At 39.3% G+C, this 16,672-nt stretch overlaps 1 protein-coding gene across 3 annotated transcripts in view; it reads left to right on the top strand.

Moving 5' to 3' along the window:
- LOC131691329 (potassium voltage-gated channel subfamily KQT member 1-like) overlaps positions 1-16,672 on the top strand; it is a 523,220-nt gene that overhangs the window by 258,425 nt on the left and 248,123 nt on the right. For all 3 annotated transcript variants that reach the window (XM_058977632.1, XM_058977630.1, XM_058977631.1), the window contains exon 2: positions 4,516-5,921. In XM_058977632.1, the coding sequence (XP_058833615.1) occupies positions 4,954-5,921 (968 nt within the window). In that variant the 5' untranslated portion in view covers positions 4,516-4,953. The remainder of the gene's footprint in view (positions 1-4,515; positions 5,922-16,672) is intronic.

Below are 16,672 nucleotides of genomic sequence, written 5' to 3'. Positions count from 1 at the left end.
CTTATCGCATGAAAAGAATTATTTTTGAATGATTTTATTTTTCATACCATTGCGCGAGAAAGACATTTTGACATAATTAATACACAATTCATTAAAACGGTATCAATGACTCATTAATACACCACAATATGCAAGATTTCCAAATGGGGACAAGACGATTTTTTTGTGCCTAGAGACCCTACATAAGGTATGGTTTTTTGTGTATTGAATTCTTCTCGTCAGTAACTAACGTCAACTTAATGCTAATTAGATAAGTCCAATCCAGCACCATATTGGCGCTAGTTAGGCACTAAAATCTAAAAAGTCACAAATCGAGACATCAATCGGTATAAGCCAGTTTAGTGTTCAGGAATCAGGAATCAGTAGCGTCTGGCTCAAATGGCACGTTCCCCATGTTGATCGGAGATTTGTGCCTTGCCAAGAATAGTCTTTTCATCATTTTCCTGATGGGAAGGATTGGGGAAGTGGTAAGGTTAGGGGTAAGGAAAACAACGACACAGAACAATTAAAACAGAGCATTCTGCACCCCCGGAGTGATGCTGAACGATCTGCAGGTGCTACAACAGCAGGAAAAAAACTTCCAACCCCCGGAGGGATTTAGAACCTCTACTCAAACAGTGAGCGGATATATCAACACCCCCGAGGGGATATTGAGATAACAGAACGACAACACCCCCGAAGAGATATTGTCATTCAAATACGGCTAAAAAACTATAGCTCTTTATCACACTGGGTTAGGAACAAAAGCATATCCTTAAATTTCAGCTCTCTGTACATAGGTTCATCTACGTATGGAGAACCAAAAAACCGGATGCGCAATTGCATTAATACAGGGCAATTGCATATCAAATGATATGATGTTCCGTAATCGGATTCACAAAGATCACATGAATAATACTCAGCGCGCTGAATAGTAGCCATGTGATAATTGAGTTTGCAATGTCCAGTCAGTGCCCTGACCAGAATACTGCAGTTGTGCTTAGAAAAATGCAACAAATTTCTTGACATTTTCGGACTCACATCCGGCAGAAAAGCCTTTGTTTGAACGCAAGTTTGCAAGCTACGCCAATGGTTGGCATGTTCGAATGCAGCCCAAGAGCGAATCTTGTGCTTTATCCAACTTATTGACGGTGGTAGAACTGGTTCTGGACCAACGAAATCAGTCGCAGCGCCAGCTCTAGCCAATTCGTCCGCCCATTCATTTCCAGTAATACCGGAATGACCGGGTACCCATAGAAGGTAGGTAGCATTTGAAATGCTAAGTTTTTCGATTTGAGTTCGACATGCGATTACTAATTTCGATCTCGAATCTGCCGAACTAAGTGCTTTCAGGGCAGCCTGACTGTCAGAGCAAAATTAGATCATTTTACCGCAAATTCCCTGTTGAAGTGCGGATTGTACGCCACACAGAATCGCAAAGATTTCTGCTTGGAATACGGTACAGGATCTACCAAGCGAATGAGATTGGTTTAATCTCATCCCATGACAATAGACACCAGCACCGGCTCGGCCCTCCAACAAAGAATCGTCCGTATAACAAACTACGTATTCTTCAAGTTGTCGCTCCATCCAGCCAGACAGCCATTCCTCAGGAAGAGGAATTCTCACATTGAAAGTTTTAGAAGGAAAACTACATGTGAGTGGTAAGGTCACGGGGAGCAAGTGTATATTCATCCCAAGTAACCATTTAGGGCCACAGTCTTGTGTTACACGATCTATTGGGTTACTGTTCCAGAGCCCAGTAACCTTAAGACGGTATGCACAAGAAAGTGCTTCTTGTTTCAGAAACACAGGTAGTGGTTTTATGTTCAAGAGTGCCTCGAGAGCAGCAGTAGGTGTTGTCGAGAACGCACCAGTCATCGCCATCAAGACCATCCTCTGAAGATGGTTTAACTTTGATTGGATTGTCATAACTTCTCCCTTCTGCCACCAAACAAGGCACCCGTATGCCAGTATTGGTCTAACAATTGTTGTGTAGATCCACTGAATGTACTTGGGTTTGAGTCCCCAAGATTTGCCGAAAGCCCGTCTACATTGGGCAAAGTCCATGCAAGCTTTCTTGATCCTTAAATCGATGTGAGCTGTCCAATTAAGTTTTGAGTCGAGAATTACCCCAACGTACTTAACTTGATCTTCGACAATAATTTCAGAGTCAAAAAACTGCATTGGACGAGCTCCGGTTGTAATCCTTCGTTGCGTGAAAAGCACCATTGAGGTTTTATTTGGATTAACTGATAGTCCAAAATGAAGACACCACCGCTCAACAACACATAAGGCTTGTTGCATCAAATCAAAAAGTGTGTTAATGCAAATACCGGTGATCATTATATGATAATCATCGGCGAAACCATACGTCGAAACCCAAGCTTATTTCGTTTTCTCAACAAGCTATCGGCGACAAGGTTCCATAGAAGTGACAGCACACCACCTTGAGGACATCCGCAGACACTCAGTTTCCTCATCTCTACTTGTCTTAACGATGAGCACAGATGTCGGTTGCTAAGCATTGCGTGTATCCAGTTCGTGATATATGAAGGTACTCCATGATCTCGTGCTGCTTCCAAAATGGATTCGAAAGACACGTTGTCAAAAGCACCTTCAATATCGAGAAAAACTCCTAAACTTGATTGCTTTTGTGAAAAAGCTTTTTCAATGTTGTAGACAGCATTGTGTAACAGGGTGGTAGTAGACTTCCCCCGCTGATATGCATGTTGCATTGCATGCAGCGGGTACTCACCCAAGCTACCATCCTGAATGTAGTGGTCGATTAAACGTTCCACTGATTTGAGAAGGAAGGAGGTCAGACTGATCGGTCTAAAGCTCTTTGCCTCCTCATAAGTGACGCGGCCACCTTTGCGAATGAATTTGACAGTTATTTCCATAACTGACATACTTCAAACCCGCCGGATGCCACGCGGCCTCTAGGCTGGTTTTGTCCGGAGAAAGATAATAGAGTTATCAACCTCCTGGTGGACCACAGCCAGTTACTGGGGAGTTCGCCCAGCTCTTCCCAGGCTCCGTTCGCCATTGAGAATATTTTAAACCCCCTCAATAATTTTACCCATAGCATGGGTCGCATGACACTATGGAATTGGGGTTCCCTGTTTGGTGTTACCACCGGAACAGGTAGTTGCCTTATCGCATGAAAAGAATTATTTTTGAATGATTTGATTTTTCATACCATTGCGTGAGAAAGACATTTTGAAGCTCCCCCTTTTCCACATTCCATAACGTAATTAATATACAATTCATTAAAACGGTATCAATGACTCATAAATACACCACAATATGCAAGATTTCCAAATGGGGAAAATTTTGGACAAGACAATTCTCTTTGTACCCAAGGACCCTACATAAGGTATGGTTTTTTGTGTTTTGAATTCTTCTCGTCAGTAACTAACGTCAACTTAATGCTAGTTATATAAGTCCAATCCAGCACCATATTGGTGCTAGTTAGGCACTAAAATCTAAAAAGTCACAAATCGAGACATCAATCGGTATAAGCCAGTTTAGTGTTCGCACAAGACGTGTAACTTTTCGGCTTTGAGCGGCTAACTAGCGCCAATTTTGTGCTAGTTTGAACTTTTCTAACTCGCATTAAGTTGGTGTTAGTTATTGACGAGGCGAACCCTAAACACTAAAAAACCATACCACAATATGGTGTTTATAAAGCATCAACCGGAACATAGTGTTTTTAAAGCTTATTCCCATTTTAAACACTATCAAAACATTATGCAGTGAGAGTGAAACCAAACCATGATCCGGAGGTGTTGTGGGAATTTCGTTGACTTGGACTCACCTTCTAAACAGCCAGATAGGGTAAAATGAAAAGAAATTCGTCTCTTTATTTTCCATTAATTTTCAGTATGTTACCAAACGCTCCAGAAAAAGTAAAGCCCAATAAACATTGGATTTGTATTTCAACTTAATCTCATCAGTATCTGGCAGACTGAATTGGCAACATACTGCTTGCCTAAGTTTGTCTGTCAGCTATTGACAAGATAAAGTCGAAACGCAAATCAATGACCTACTAAAGTTGTAGATATTGCACACTATATATACAAAATGGTTGCAATCCAATTTAATCTTCATGAAAAGATGATTTAAAATTACTAATTGTGATCTTTGAAAAAATTAAAAATATTGCATTTTTTCACCTAAAATTTAATGTGACTTCATATGAGAGCTGTTCGAAAATGTAATGTCCGAATGAATTCCAGCAGGTTCATCTGAAACTCTAATTGTTTCCACATCAACCCTAATCACCATTATTCCACAGTTCAATGATTGAGACAACCATCCGAAAAGTCCAACAAAACAGACCTCGACTTGACAAAACAACCTTACTTACGAAATCAAATCCAACGGATCCGATAAAAAAGACGGCAAAAGCGAACCAACCTTATTTGACTCGGTCCCTGGGTGGCAGCAAAAAAGGGACAAGGAAAATATAAATCCACCGAGCGCATAATTAAATTTTGTTAACCATTTTTTTAATTATCCCCCTGAAAACAGGTCTCTCTCTCGCCTGCGAATCTGCGATCGGGAGTGTATGTGTATGTGTGTGAAGACGCCTCCCTCGAATCAAACGAACCGGAAGTGAAGTCAGGACAAGGGTGCTTCAATTTAATGAAAGTAAAACAGAAAGCTGCACCAACTGTGCTACTGTGGAGCGGCGTCGTGAAAAGCCGGTGAACACAATGTGGACAGTGCCGCTGAGGGCTGAACGAAATTGGCAGAATTCCAGCAGTGCTGATGCTAGATCCGGAATGTGTCCGTGGTGCAGCAGCCCGGTGAAAGTGTACCGGGTGAAGAAAAAGTGTTACGACGACAACGTTCGAAACTGCAGTAGTGCTGGTAGTTACAAACTGTACCGAGATTGATTTGAGCAAGGATAAAAGTGAACGCCGACCAAAGTTGCCGGCGAGTAGAAGCTGCTGCATCCAGCGCCAAATGTTGTCGGTTGTACTCAGTACGACCACGATAACAATGAACAGAGGCGAGCAGGAAAATCTCTTTTGGCAGTCACGTAATCTCAGACTGCAGCAAGAGGAGAAACAGCAGCGTCAGTGTCAACAGCATCATCAAGAGCAGCAACAAAAACAACAGCAATATTTTAACAAACCGCGTCATTTTTCGTATGGTAACATCCATCAAATCAGTAACCTTCATATGCAAGCGTCCAATTCGCGATCGTTTGGCGATGATCGCGGCAGCGGCAGCCACCAGTTTGCTGGCGTTGCGTGTGATGACCTGGTGCTCAGTGTGCTCAAGTCTCCGATCAAGGAGACGACGAACCTGCTCAGTAGTAGCAGCATATGCGGTCAAATCATATCGGCCAGTCCGAGTGCCGGTAGTAATGGGCTGGGAACCGGAGCCAACACGGGAACGGCCACCACCCAAACATCGAGTCCTTGTGCCGGATATCAGGCACTGCACGGGTCCGAAGATGAAATGATCGACGACATCGAGTCGGCAATCGAAACAACCGAGCTGAACGCTGTCAAAGTGACAGCAGAACCGTCTTCCTCACCACGGGCATTGAAGTTCCTGCGACGGTTTCGAACGGGTAAAACGGGACGTTTCGAACCGCACCATCGACGTGTTCCAACGCCCGCCCGCCGCAGGAACCGAAGTCGTTCCCGTTCTAACGCGGACATCCTGGATGGAGTGACGACCGGTGATGATCCGTGCGATGTTCTACCCGGAGACGATCCGTGTGATGATGGCGGTGATGCGGCGCCCATCTCGCAGAAAATCGGTGTTCCGGATCCTTACTATCCCATCGCACTGCCGATCGATCAAGCATTCAAAGCCAAATATGTTTTCCACCACCGCAGAGGCAAAACGGTGCAGGAGCGGTTCTACGTGTTCCTCGAGCATCCGGTCGGCTGGCTGTGCTTTATATATCATTTTTCCGTGTAAGTACAACTTTGAAACATGCAACCAACCTCATTAAAATCCGAAACCATTAGAAACAATGACACCATCCTAATGGCTTCCGACACGAACGGAGCACGGAAATCAATTTTCTCCACCCTCTGGCAGCGAACGATTGCCCATGACACCTTTCGGGGGGGCTGAAACTGGCAACTCGAAACGAACATGAATAAATCAGCACTGTGCACTCTGCGCGTCAAAATCAATCGATTGTCGAACCTCCTCCCGGGGCACCTCTCTGCCACCACCTACACCATTATCATAAACATTCACAGGGTAGTTCATCTAAAAAGGTAAGGCAATGGTTTTTGATTGAACAGCTGTCGGGCCACGACCGACCGCCTGGTTGGTTGATTGGTTGGTTGGCTGATGGCGTTGGCGGGTACGAGGTTTTCCAATCATGTCAGAAATAATACACTGCGGGCCTTTCCAGCCTGATGGCGGTAACGACTCAATCTGTCCGATGATGCCGTCAACGGTAATGGTGTTTGATGGTTTCTCGATCTTGCGCTTGTTCTGTGCTCTTCCAGGGCCCATGTTATCAGTTTGATAATTGTTTTGTTTGAGGCATGAGCGCACTCCTTAATCATGCTTATGAAAACTAAATGGACATCAGTATAGAACATTTAGACTACCGCACTAGCAAGAGAAAACATACTCAGCTTTGATGTAGTCCCGTCGGATAGTTGTCACTCTCCTACAAAAGTTGGAGGAAAACCTTGGAAAGTTGTCCGAACGTTACGTTTAGCGTTACTACCGAAAAATGGACAACGTTATTGTTTCCATACTTTGACAGCTATGTGTCGATTAAAATATGTGGTATTTTAGTGATAGTTTTCTAAAATAACAATGATTGTCCATTTGTTAACCAAGTTTGATAGCTACTGACACAAATAGTGATGTATTTTTTGCTCGATTAACGCAAATAATCGATTAATTTCTTAAATAATTGAAAAATTAATGATCGATTAGAAGCTTTCAGAATAATCGAGTAAATCGATTAACTGATGTCAATTAATCAACAACATAATTCATGAATGGTATGTGCTAAGGCTACATCTGAAAATAATCGATTTTTTTTATTTCGATTATAGAGGTTTTAACCTTAAGGTCATTCGCCCCTTCGGGTTAGAAAAATCTCTTATGAGAAATTTCTAACCCTATGTGCGGGGTCGGGACTCGAAGCCATCTGGCGCTGCGTACAAGACAATCGATTTACCAACTACGCTAGGTCCACCCCGTCGATTATTGATTTTAATCGATTATGTTGGCCGATCTATCGAATCAATTAATCAAGCTCTCAAAAATTAAATTGATATATCTGACGTTTAGAATACACACACCGAGATCCCGCTCCTTCACACCACCGCATTTCCCTAAATCCAAAAAGCGGCCTGTTTGATCCTCCAGGCATTCTCAAATTGGTGATAGTGGACAGTGGCCTTGTAGTTATCACCCCGTTGTCGAAAGTGGTATTAGTGCAAAGAAATTTTTGCTTTGCACCCTGTTCGTGTGGTATTACCATTGCCACTACACGAATCTTCACTATACAACTTGAATATCATCACTTTCTTGGGGGGCAAAAAGAAGGCTGTCTGAAAATCTCACACTGACGCTGAACCTTGCACTCAAAACACTATCTACCCCAAGAACCACTAAAACTCCACTATATCGAGCAACACCACCATTTAGTTTAAACAAACGTACACACAATTCACACAAAATCAATGGAATTTGCAAAATGTAAATAGCGGATTAAGCCTCGCGACCATTCAACATATCAATGTCTATCGCTCATCCTAATGCCAAAGAACAAATAAAAAAAATCTCGAAACCCGTTAAAGAAAAATCATCATCACTGGAATCTTCGCTTCCACGAAACTTTTCGATAACCTTCCGTCACTTGTGTTAGTGTACTGGGTGCACGCTGCTCTGAAAATCTAACTAAATCGTCTTAGGGCACCAGTGGGGCTCATTCCGAGCCATTGGCACGATTTTCGGCGGGTTAAATCTGCGAAAAATTCTAAAAAACTAACTTCTATTCCATAATTTTCAATTCACCAATTCGAGAAATCGTGCTAACCGAAAGTCATGAAAAAACTGCGTTGTGGAGCGACGGTCACTACCCCGTTAACTAAAGCTATTAATAATTTTCAAATACTTTTTAATTTTTACAACCTTATTAGGGACAGTTGTTTAATAAGCTTTTGTAATATTGTATAGGAAAAAAATCTGAAAATTTCTGTATTTTCTCAATCTGCAACATATAAGTCCTTAAGTATACCAATTAATTTAGGAAGCCCTTTTAACATAAACTATCGCGCGAATAGGATTAGGATTACCAAATTGTTGGAAGAAGTTGATAAAATAATATTTTTTTTTTATTTTTAAATATTTGCATCTTTAAGGTAACAAATATATGCTCAAGAAAGGGTTTACTCAAATTCAGCCTTGTTCGTCTGCTGGAGACCATCAAACATATTTTCATATGAGACTGACAAAATCGGGGGCTAATCAAATGGGGTCTTCACTGAATTGTAATAAATAGGCAGTATTCGAAGAAGTTTCTTGTGGACGAGTGTAGAACGACTTTGTTTCCACTTACTTAGGGTCAGCGGCGTAGCTAGAAATTCGGTTTGGTGGGAGTTTGGAGAAAATTGAACTTAATCTCCAAATGACATAATTCCGAAACCGTAATATTTGAAGTTTTAAAATTATGGAGAATTAACTTTTCAAAAAATAGTAACAGAGTTCGTTTCTTTAGCGAATTTGTTGAGACTATTATTTAAAACAACTTTTTTGCAGGAATGAATACTACGTGTAGGGAGTATATCGAGTTTTAAAATGATATTTACGAAATGTTCCTTAATCTATTTTTTTTCATCTTAAACAACTTTTTATTGCGAGCTTCACAAACTCAAGCTTTGGATAAAATGAAAAATTTATTGTTTATTAATAGTAGAAGATCATAAACAGTAAAATCATAATAATTTATTTTAAATAGCCTAAAATATGTTGATATTCTGAACACACAGAGCCTTCATGTCTTCAACAAAGTGGTTTGTAATAGCACTCCCCAAAATTTTGCTGAAGACATTGAGAGTAAATTCTCCATAAATACTTCTTAGAGGATATAACATCAAAGTAATTTTATTAGATGATGAGCTGTTTAACGTTTGTGAAATTCATCGAAGATACTAAACCGGTTGTCGGTTGCAAAATGATGTAATCTTGACCTTAAATTACTGTTTGCGAACATTTATTTTACCTATTCATATAATTGGTAACACAACAAAAAACAAAAGCTCATCAAAATTGATCAGGACCTTCTAGAGTCGAACGGAAACGCCATTTTTCATAAGTTTTACTCTACTTTCGGAAAGTGTTATCCTCGTTATTAATCATATTACGTTTTCGTCAACTCTACGCATTCCTACAATAAAGACATGTTCAGCAAATGTTGAATGCTGTGTAATTTTTCAGTGAGCAGTTCTATGTTTCATGTTTCTGTGTTTCCAACTTCGCTTCCTATTAAAAAGACCCTAATCCATATTACAGAACATCCATTCAAAAGTAAGCTCAATATGATAGGAAATCTGAGGATTATGATTGATTTCAGAGCTCTGGAATGAGTGTCTATTGGAATGCTTTCAGTCAGGTATTTGATATTTATGTGATTAGACAACTGTTAGATCAAGACCAATAGGTCAGTTATAGGGCAAGATCCATCAATCCAATTTTTTTTTTTTTGGTGGGGTTGTATCCCGAAGCCTTCCCTTGGCTATGCCGTTGCTTGGAATTATTTTTATAGTTTCTCATTATCTAAGATATGTTTCAGATCGATCCGATGTTTGTGACTTAGAAACTTTGCAGTCATCAGATTCGCGCAAATGAAAATTTTTGCATCGATCAGAGATAAAGTTCCATGTAGACAACTTGGAATTATTCGGCGGTTATTTCTGGCGATTGTAGATAGAAAAAGGACATACGAAATTCGTTTTATCGAAATAATATTTGGCTAATTTAAATGCTTTACTACTATCAAATACAATATTTGTATTTGCTACTATATTGAACAATAAATAGGCGACAAAGGGTAATCCACAAATAACAAGCTATAACTTTTAAAGTATTCAAAATAGATATTTGATGTCTTCAGTAAAGTTATTTGCAAAAGTAAGACCTACAAATTTGCCGAAGACATCATTTCAATACAATCACTTCCAAGAAAATTTATAAAAATATCCCACTCCTAGGTGGATTAATCAGCAAAAAAATAATACCAAATAAAAGGCCATATTACATCCATCAAATTCTCTGAAAATACTATTGACCTAAAATTAGCCGTTTTGGAGTTAAAAATAGATTGCCTGTTTTTGGTCTTATTTGTGGCTGTGGGAAATGATAAAAATATTTCGTCCATATTTAATGATAAATATCTCTTTTGGTAATAGTCCGATTTCAACAACCTATAGCTTGTTCGAAAGGTATTCATATAAGCTGCCAAAAAATATATAAAGTGTTAATCTATGTTGTCAATTTCGGCAGATAATTTAAAAAAAAATAGCAAAAAACGCCATTTTTACACATTCAAACATTCATATCTTGGAAACTAAACATCAGAATCGAAAAAAAATTAATAGCGTTCTTACTGTTTGATAGGTCTCTCATTTAAAATTGGTTTGGATAAGATCGGTTTAGCCATTGCTGAGAAACACGAATGAGAGTTTGTCCGTTACATACACACACAGAGATTGTCCCAAATCGTCGAGCTGAGTCGATTGGTATATAAGACTCGACTCTCCGGGCCTCGGAAAAAATGTTGAAAGTTTGAGCGAATTTATTTTATAAGAAATGTAAAAATCAAATTTGTCATGAAAACTACATGGAAAATTTACACCTATCCTATCAAATTCAGTGACGGACGGACGCCAATAATCTTTCATACCAATGTTGCTTCAGCATCTTCATTGCTCCTTAACAAGCTATTTAAGGTGGAAGTTACTCCAAAAATATCACAAAATTTGGAATATCTTTTTAAATGCAACAGACAGGAAGTAACTATATTCGGCGAAAATATGTGCTTTGATACCGCAAACATGGAAGTTTCCAAGAAGGTAGGAGAAGGTCCAAAAAAGTTATCATGGAAAAAACTAATTTTAAGGGGTCTTCCATATAATATATTCCATAACTTGCAAACTATTAAATCTAGATATATGGTGTATTAAGCATTTTTTGTAGTAACATTTGCTACAACTTTACCGAAGACACAAAGCCTCTATCTTAATTAGTTCAAAAAATAAATTTCGTATATCACTTATAGGTGAATTAATCAATAAATGATATACTCCTGTGGATGCGCAATCATAAGGGCAACAAACTTCTCCAAACAAGCCATACTTCTAAAGATAACGATTTAGGCGCTATTAATTTTGAGCACGAAAATGACGTTACACTGTGCCTTCAGTGCCCCTCTCAGCTCGTCTTCCGTCACGTCGTGATATCATCAAGGTCCTTGCACACAATCACCATCTCTGGATTTAAGACTTTAACTTCTGCCTTTCACCCATCAATTTGGTCATAGTCTACTCTAAAGTAGTAGCTCGTGGGATTCTTCTTCAACTCGAAGAACATCTCACCCTTTTGGGTACGCCTGGTTTTTACCACGCTCCAGATTCTCTCTGACTTGCTTGAAAAGTGCTGCATACGTTGTCGCACACTTTCCTTCTCTGCTCTCTATTTCTCTCTTCCTTCCGCTTTTGCTGCTTCCCGTGTTTCTCCTTCCGACCTACAACGGTAGTCCAGCTTTCTCCCGGTTGAGTGGTGTCCTTCCCTTCGTCAGTAAGAGCGTCCTCGCGCATCTGCCTCATGGGCCCGCCTTGTCTGCCGGCTCCTGGTAAGGCTCTTGCCCTCTTTGGAGTCACTGAAACTGGCGTGTCCTTTACTCCAGCCAGCTTTTCCTTTCTCTACTGCAAGTGGGCTAGGTAGCCCTAGCCGATGCCTATGCTCGCTCAGCTACATCAACCCTCAGCGTAGCCGTTTCATACTCCTTCACGGCAGACACTAGCGCCTTTCGGAACCTAATGTCTCTATGGACAATGTTTCTCACGTTCAGAAACTTGTGGAGCTTCTCCACCAAGCACTTCGCTGTCACTACTTTCACTTAGCTCTGTTTCCTGCTGCTGTTGTTGCTGCTGCTGCGGCTATTTTTTTAATTCTCCTTCTCCCGTTTTTACTGAATAACTTCAGTTTCTGATGGTGGTGACCTCACCAAACCACCTCTGGCGAACTGATTCGCCGCGCCGGCTCCATATGTGTGGGTTTCAGGAACTTTTTCCATTTTGTTTGGTCTCAACTCTGGAAATGATTTGCCAAGGTTTTAGGATCTTAGCAGAACCGGCACAGGCTCGCTTCGTAAGAGTAAAGGTTTAGCAGAACCGGGGCCATCTTAAGACTACACGGGGCCCCTAGGCACAACTGAGATGAGTTTACTTCACATCCTTGCTCTCCCTTGAGTACTATGGCTCTAATTTTCATAACTTTCCCTACCCAGTAATCTCTAGCTAATTGAATGTCGTTAAAATGTAAAAAATAAAATGTGACTAACATAGTCGAAATAAAAAAAGGAAAAAAGATATCTATAACTTTTTTTTACAATGGAGAATACATTTGTGTACTAGCCCAGTACACGTGCTATTAGTAGATGCCAAGCTACCACACGGGGTGCACTGGGGGTGTGTCGGGCTCTAATGGTGATGCAGCCATTAATACCGACTAAACTCCATCAGAGCCGTCTTAAGACCACTCGGGGCCCCTGGGCACAACTGAACTGAGGGGCCCCTATAATTCAACAGGTATAAATTGCTGTAGAGTAGTATGATCTAAAAATGATCCCCAGCATCAGGGAACCATCAACACCACTTTGAGATATATTTAACTATGTGAAAGTATTAAAAATACTATAGAAATCAAAATATATGGAGAACAAATTTAATGTTTCCATCATTGTAATTTTCCAGGTACGGTCGAAAAACGGAGGATAATTTTGATAGATCTTAAAAAGATATTAGCATTTCTGACCAATCTGACCGAAATTGGCAAATGTCCTAACACACTATATGCGGTTGTGGGAGTTCGAACTCAGGTGAGCTGCGTATAGAGTTGCGTTATTTGTTCCCCATATGATATAATCTGACTTTCATTGACCTAAGTCTAAGACGATGTTTGAAACTGAAGAGTGCCTCCGTCAATAATGAGGGATGATGGAGTAAGGCGGGTTAAACATCAACACTACAATGTCGACGATTCATTCAATAATTGTCCTTACACTATGACAATCTAGGAAAAATGTTTAGCAATATTTAGCCAATAAAATCCTATTTGTTAATAGATGACGACTACGTGATTTACAAAAGTTACATTGATGTGGGGGTGGGCGTAGCGTAGTTGGTAAATTGATTGCCTTGTACGCAGCGCACCTGGGTTCGAGTCCCGACCCCACACATAGGGTTAGAAGTTTTTCATAAGAGATTTTTCTAACCCGAAGAGGCGAATGACCTTAAGGTTAAAACCTCTATAATCGAAATAAAAAAAAAAAAAAAAGTTACATTGATTCGTATAATGTTGTTCTCAATTTCTTACTGTTCCTGATATGATGCAGCTGGATAAAGTCAATTGCCAGCTTTATAAAAAAGCGACATTTTTTCAATCATGATTCAACTACATTTACAGATGACAATATTGAATATTGCAGCCATTGAAACCAATCGATTTTATGTCAAATCAAATTGTGCGCTTAGAGGTTCATCCATTTTAGATACTCGCACTTTTCACCGCAGAAATAGAACGATTCTTTGAAATAGTGTCTCTTCTTGCAAAAATTGATGGTGAAGTAGATTTTTGTTACATATTCTGACAGAAAATTTGTGCTTTCTTTTGTAGTAAACGGTTCTGAGAGGCGAAGATAGTACATTATAAGCAATATTAGTATTTTCTAATTTAACGAATTAGTATCTCAAAGACGGCGCTAGTAGTTAAGTGGCAAGTCTCTGGTGTCGGTGATAAGCACTCAGTGCAGAAAGAGACCAAAGTAAAAAAATAATAACAATAATTAGTCCTTTCACCTTTCGAAAGTACAAATATTCAATACCTTCATTGTTACTTAAACAAATAAACATAGCAAAACATCGAAATTACTCGAACCAATTGATATGAGCAACACAATTCATTTCAATAATTCATTACCACAACTTTTAGGAGATCATTCATAATCAGAGATGCAACCATCTACCAACGAAGCTCATCAAAGACGATAATCATATGCTATATCACATAGACTGCAATATTATATAAAATGTAAACTCAAGCATAAATGAATAAAAAATTGAATTTAAAAACATCATTTCAATACCAATCGAAATAGGAAACACATCGAATGCATGCTGCACATATCCTTGACTACCTACGGAATACGTTCCATTTGAGCCAGTATATTCTGATTCCTGATTCTGACGGCCTAAAATATTTTTGATAGGGCGGATTGTCATACAAAAATAACATAATTGGTACTGTACCAGATTACGACGGCATAGTGGAGAATGCCTAAACTGGCCGCGAAAGTATATTGAGACCTAAAGAAGTCCAGGATTCCTTTTTAGAGGTTTTCATCTAGATTTGTCCATTCACACACACTGAATTCGCATCGGCAATTTTCCAATAGCTGTGTAGTCAGCAAATTTAGAAACCGAAATCTAAGCAAAGTGAGATTTTTTGCTAATTTTCGGTGAAATATTTTGCGAGTGTCAGCTATCAAACGCCATGTTTACTGAGATCTCAAAAAACTGTTTACTGAGTGCTCAGCTTTTGAGATTTCGGCAAAAGGTGCGAAAAAAGCTGAGATGCGGCAGAAAAAATTAAGTGTACAATCCCTGATGTAATGAAGAAATGAAAATTTGCCACATGCGCCGATCGCTTGCCAAACAAGGATTGTGTACCGAATTTCGACATCTTTCTATTCCACTTTCTGTACTGCTTTCTTGTAAAAATTTTGCCATCTTGTTGGTTGCCGCTCCTGGTTGGTGTCTTTCGAACTTTCTATATGTTGTAGAAAACATTTCATTGTTTTTGCTCAAAATGAATTGAAACTTGAATCGAAATGTTGGGCTGACGCTTGAATTTGTCCAATACCATCCTAGTCATGCAGTACCTCGTTTCCTGCCACTACCATAACTTCGTTTGATTGTCTGATGCTCTTAAAATGATCCATTATTACCCACACGCTATAGAGTTGCAAACAATTGAATGCTACTATTTTTTTTTTTGAACAAAGCCTTCAGACTGATTCTAATTCACCCTAAGTTGGGGGCCCCTAAAAGCCCGGGGCCCCTGGCCCTGGCCCAGTGTACCCATGCGTAAAGACGGTAGGGGAGACTGAGGAGACTTGATCCCCGGGGAGACTTGATCCCATCATTGTAACTCGAAGGCAGATCAGAATACATTAATCGAATATACTAGAAAGTTGCGCAGTTTTATCTAAACATAAGTTTCTTTAACACAAGAAAATAAATTGGACATGTGTTACCGAATTTTTACCGATTCAAAGAAAAAAATCTCGGAAGAACTGAAGAAGATTTATTTTATAAATTTTCAAACTTTTATGCAATTGATAAAGTCACCCGCTACATACTATATTTTTGCATACAGAATTACAGGAGAATGTCAATTATATGAATACGTTATGATCGAGCTGATTTTTTTGTTCAACTATACTTGTACTAAAGTTTGCTGAAATAGATGCTATGGGTTCACTTGATCCCTTCAAATTTGTGGAGATTTGATCCCCTTCGCCATGCTTCATACACACCACTGAAAACAACCAAATTCACACCAGAACAATTGAAGTCATTGTTGCCATAAAATAACAAAAAATACTGTCAAAAATGAACGTTTAATCGTACAGAAACTTAACTGTAATTGTTTACAACAGTATACGTAGCAACCATGCATCCCACATTTGACGTTCCTCAACCATAATAACGACAGCTTTCAAATAATTGCACAGAGATTTGGGGAAATCGTAAAAAAATCAGGTGAGAGATGCGTAACATGTAGTAACAAAAATAGTAATATGTAATCACAACAATTTAATCAATAACACAATACATTTATAACATTAAATGGGGTTAGGTACCTATTTTTGTCCTATTAGGGAGGGTACCACATTATTTCATTATTGATTCTATTATTTCAGCTTCTTTGCTTTGTTATTAGGAGCCATTTTTTATTTCGATTATACAGGTTTTAGCCTTAAGGTCATTCGCCTTTTATTAAGAGCCAAAATAATAACAAAATTGTTTTGAGAATGGTCAAAATCTTCTGTTTGAGCGCAGCAAAAACTCAAATCGAGTACCTCAATTACCGCAACACCATTTGAGCCAATGCGTTGAGCAAAGATGGCAGACGCTGCTCTAACCAAAGGCTTCAGATGGGTAGGGTGATAATAGAAAAAGGGTAAAAATAGGCTTATTACCCTACATGCTCTTTTAAACACGTTTTCAAAAATAATCAAGTGTCCCCAAATTAGGGATCGAGTTTCCACTAATCAAAGAATTTTCCAGTTTTTTGTTGTTTTCCAAAAATGCTCATAGCTCATGTCCAGTATAATATTTCCATGTAATTTTTTTATTATTATCAGTCAACCCTAGAAACAATATAAAACTACAAAAAATACATA

The sequence above is a fragment of the Topomyia yanbarensis genome, chromosome 3, assembly GCF_030247195.1.
Source record: "Topomyia yanbarensis strain Yona2022 chromosome 3, ASM3024719v1, whole genome shotgun sequence".
NCBI classification, from domain to species: Eukaryota; Metazoa; Arthropoda; class Insecta; order Diptera; family Culicidae; genus Topomyia; species Topomyia yanbarensis.
Note: the sequence above shows the minus strand (reverse complement) of the source record. Positions and strands in the feature narration are given on the sequence as shown.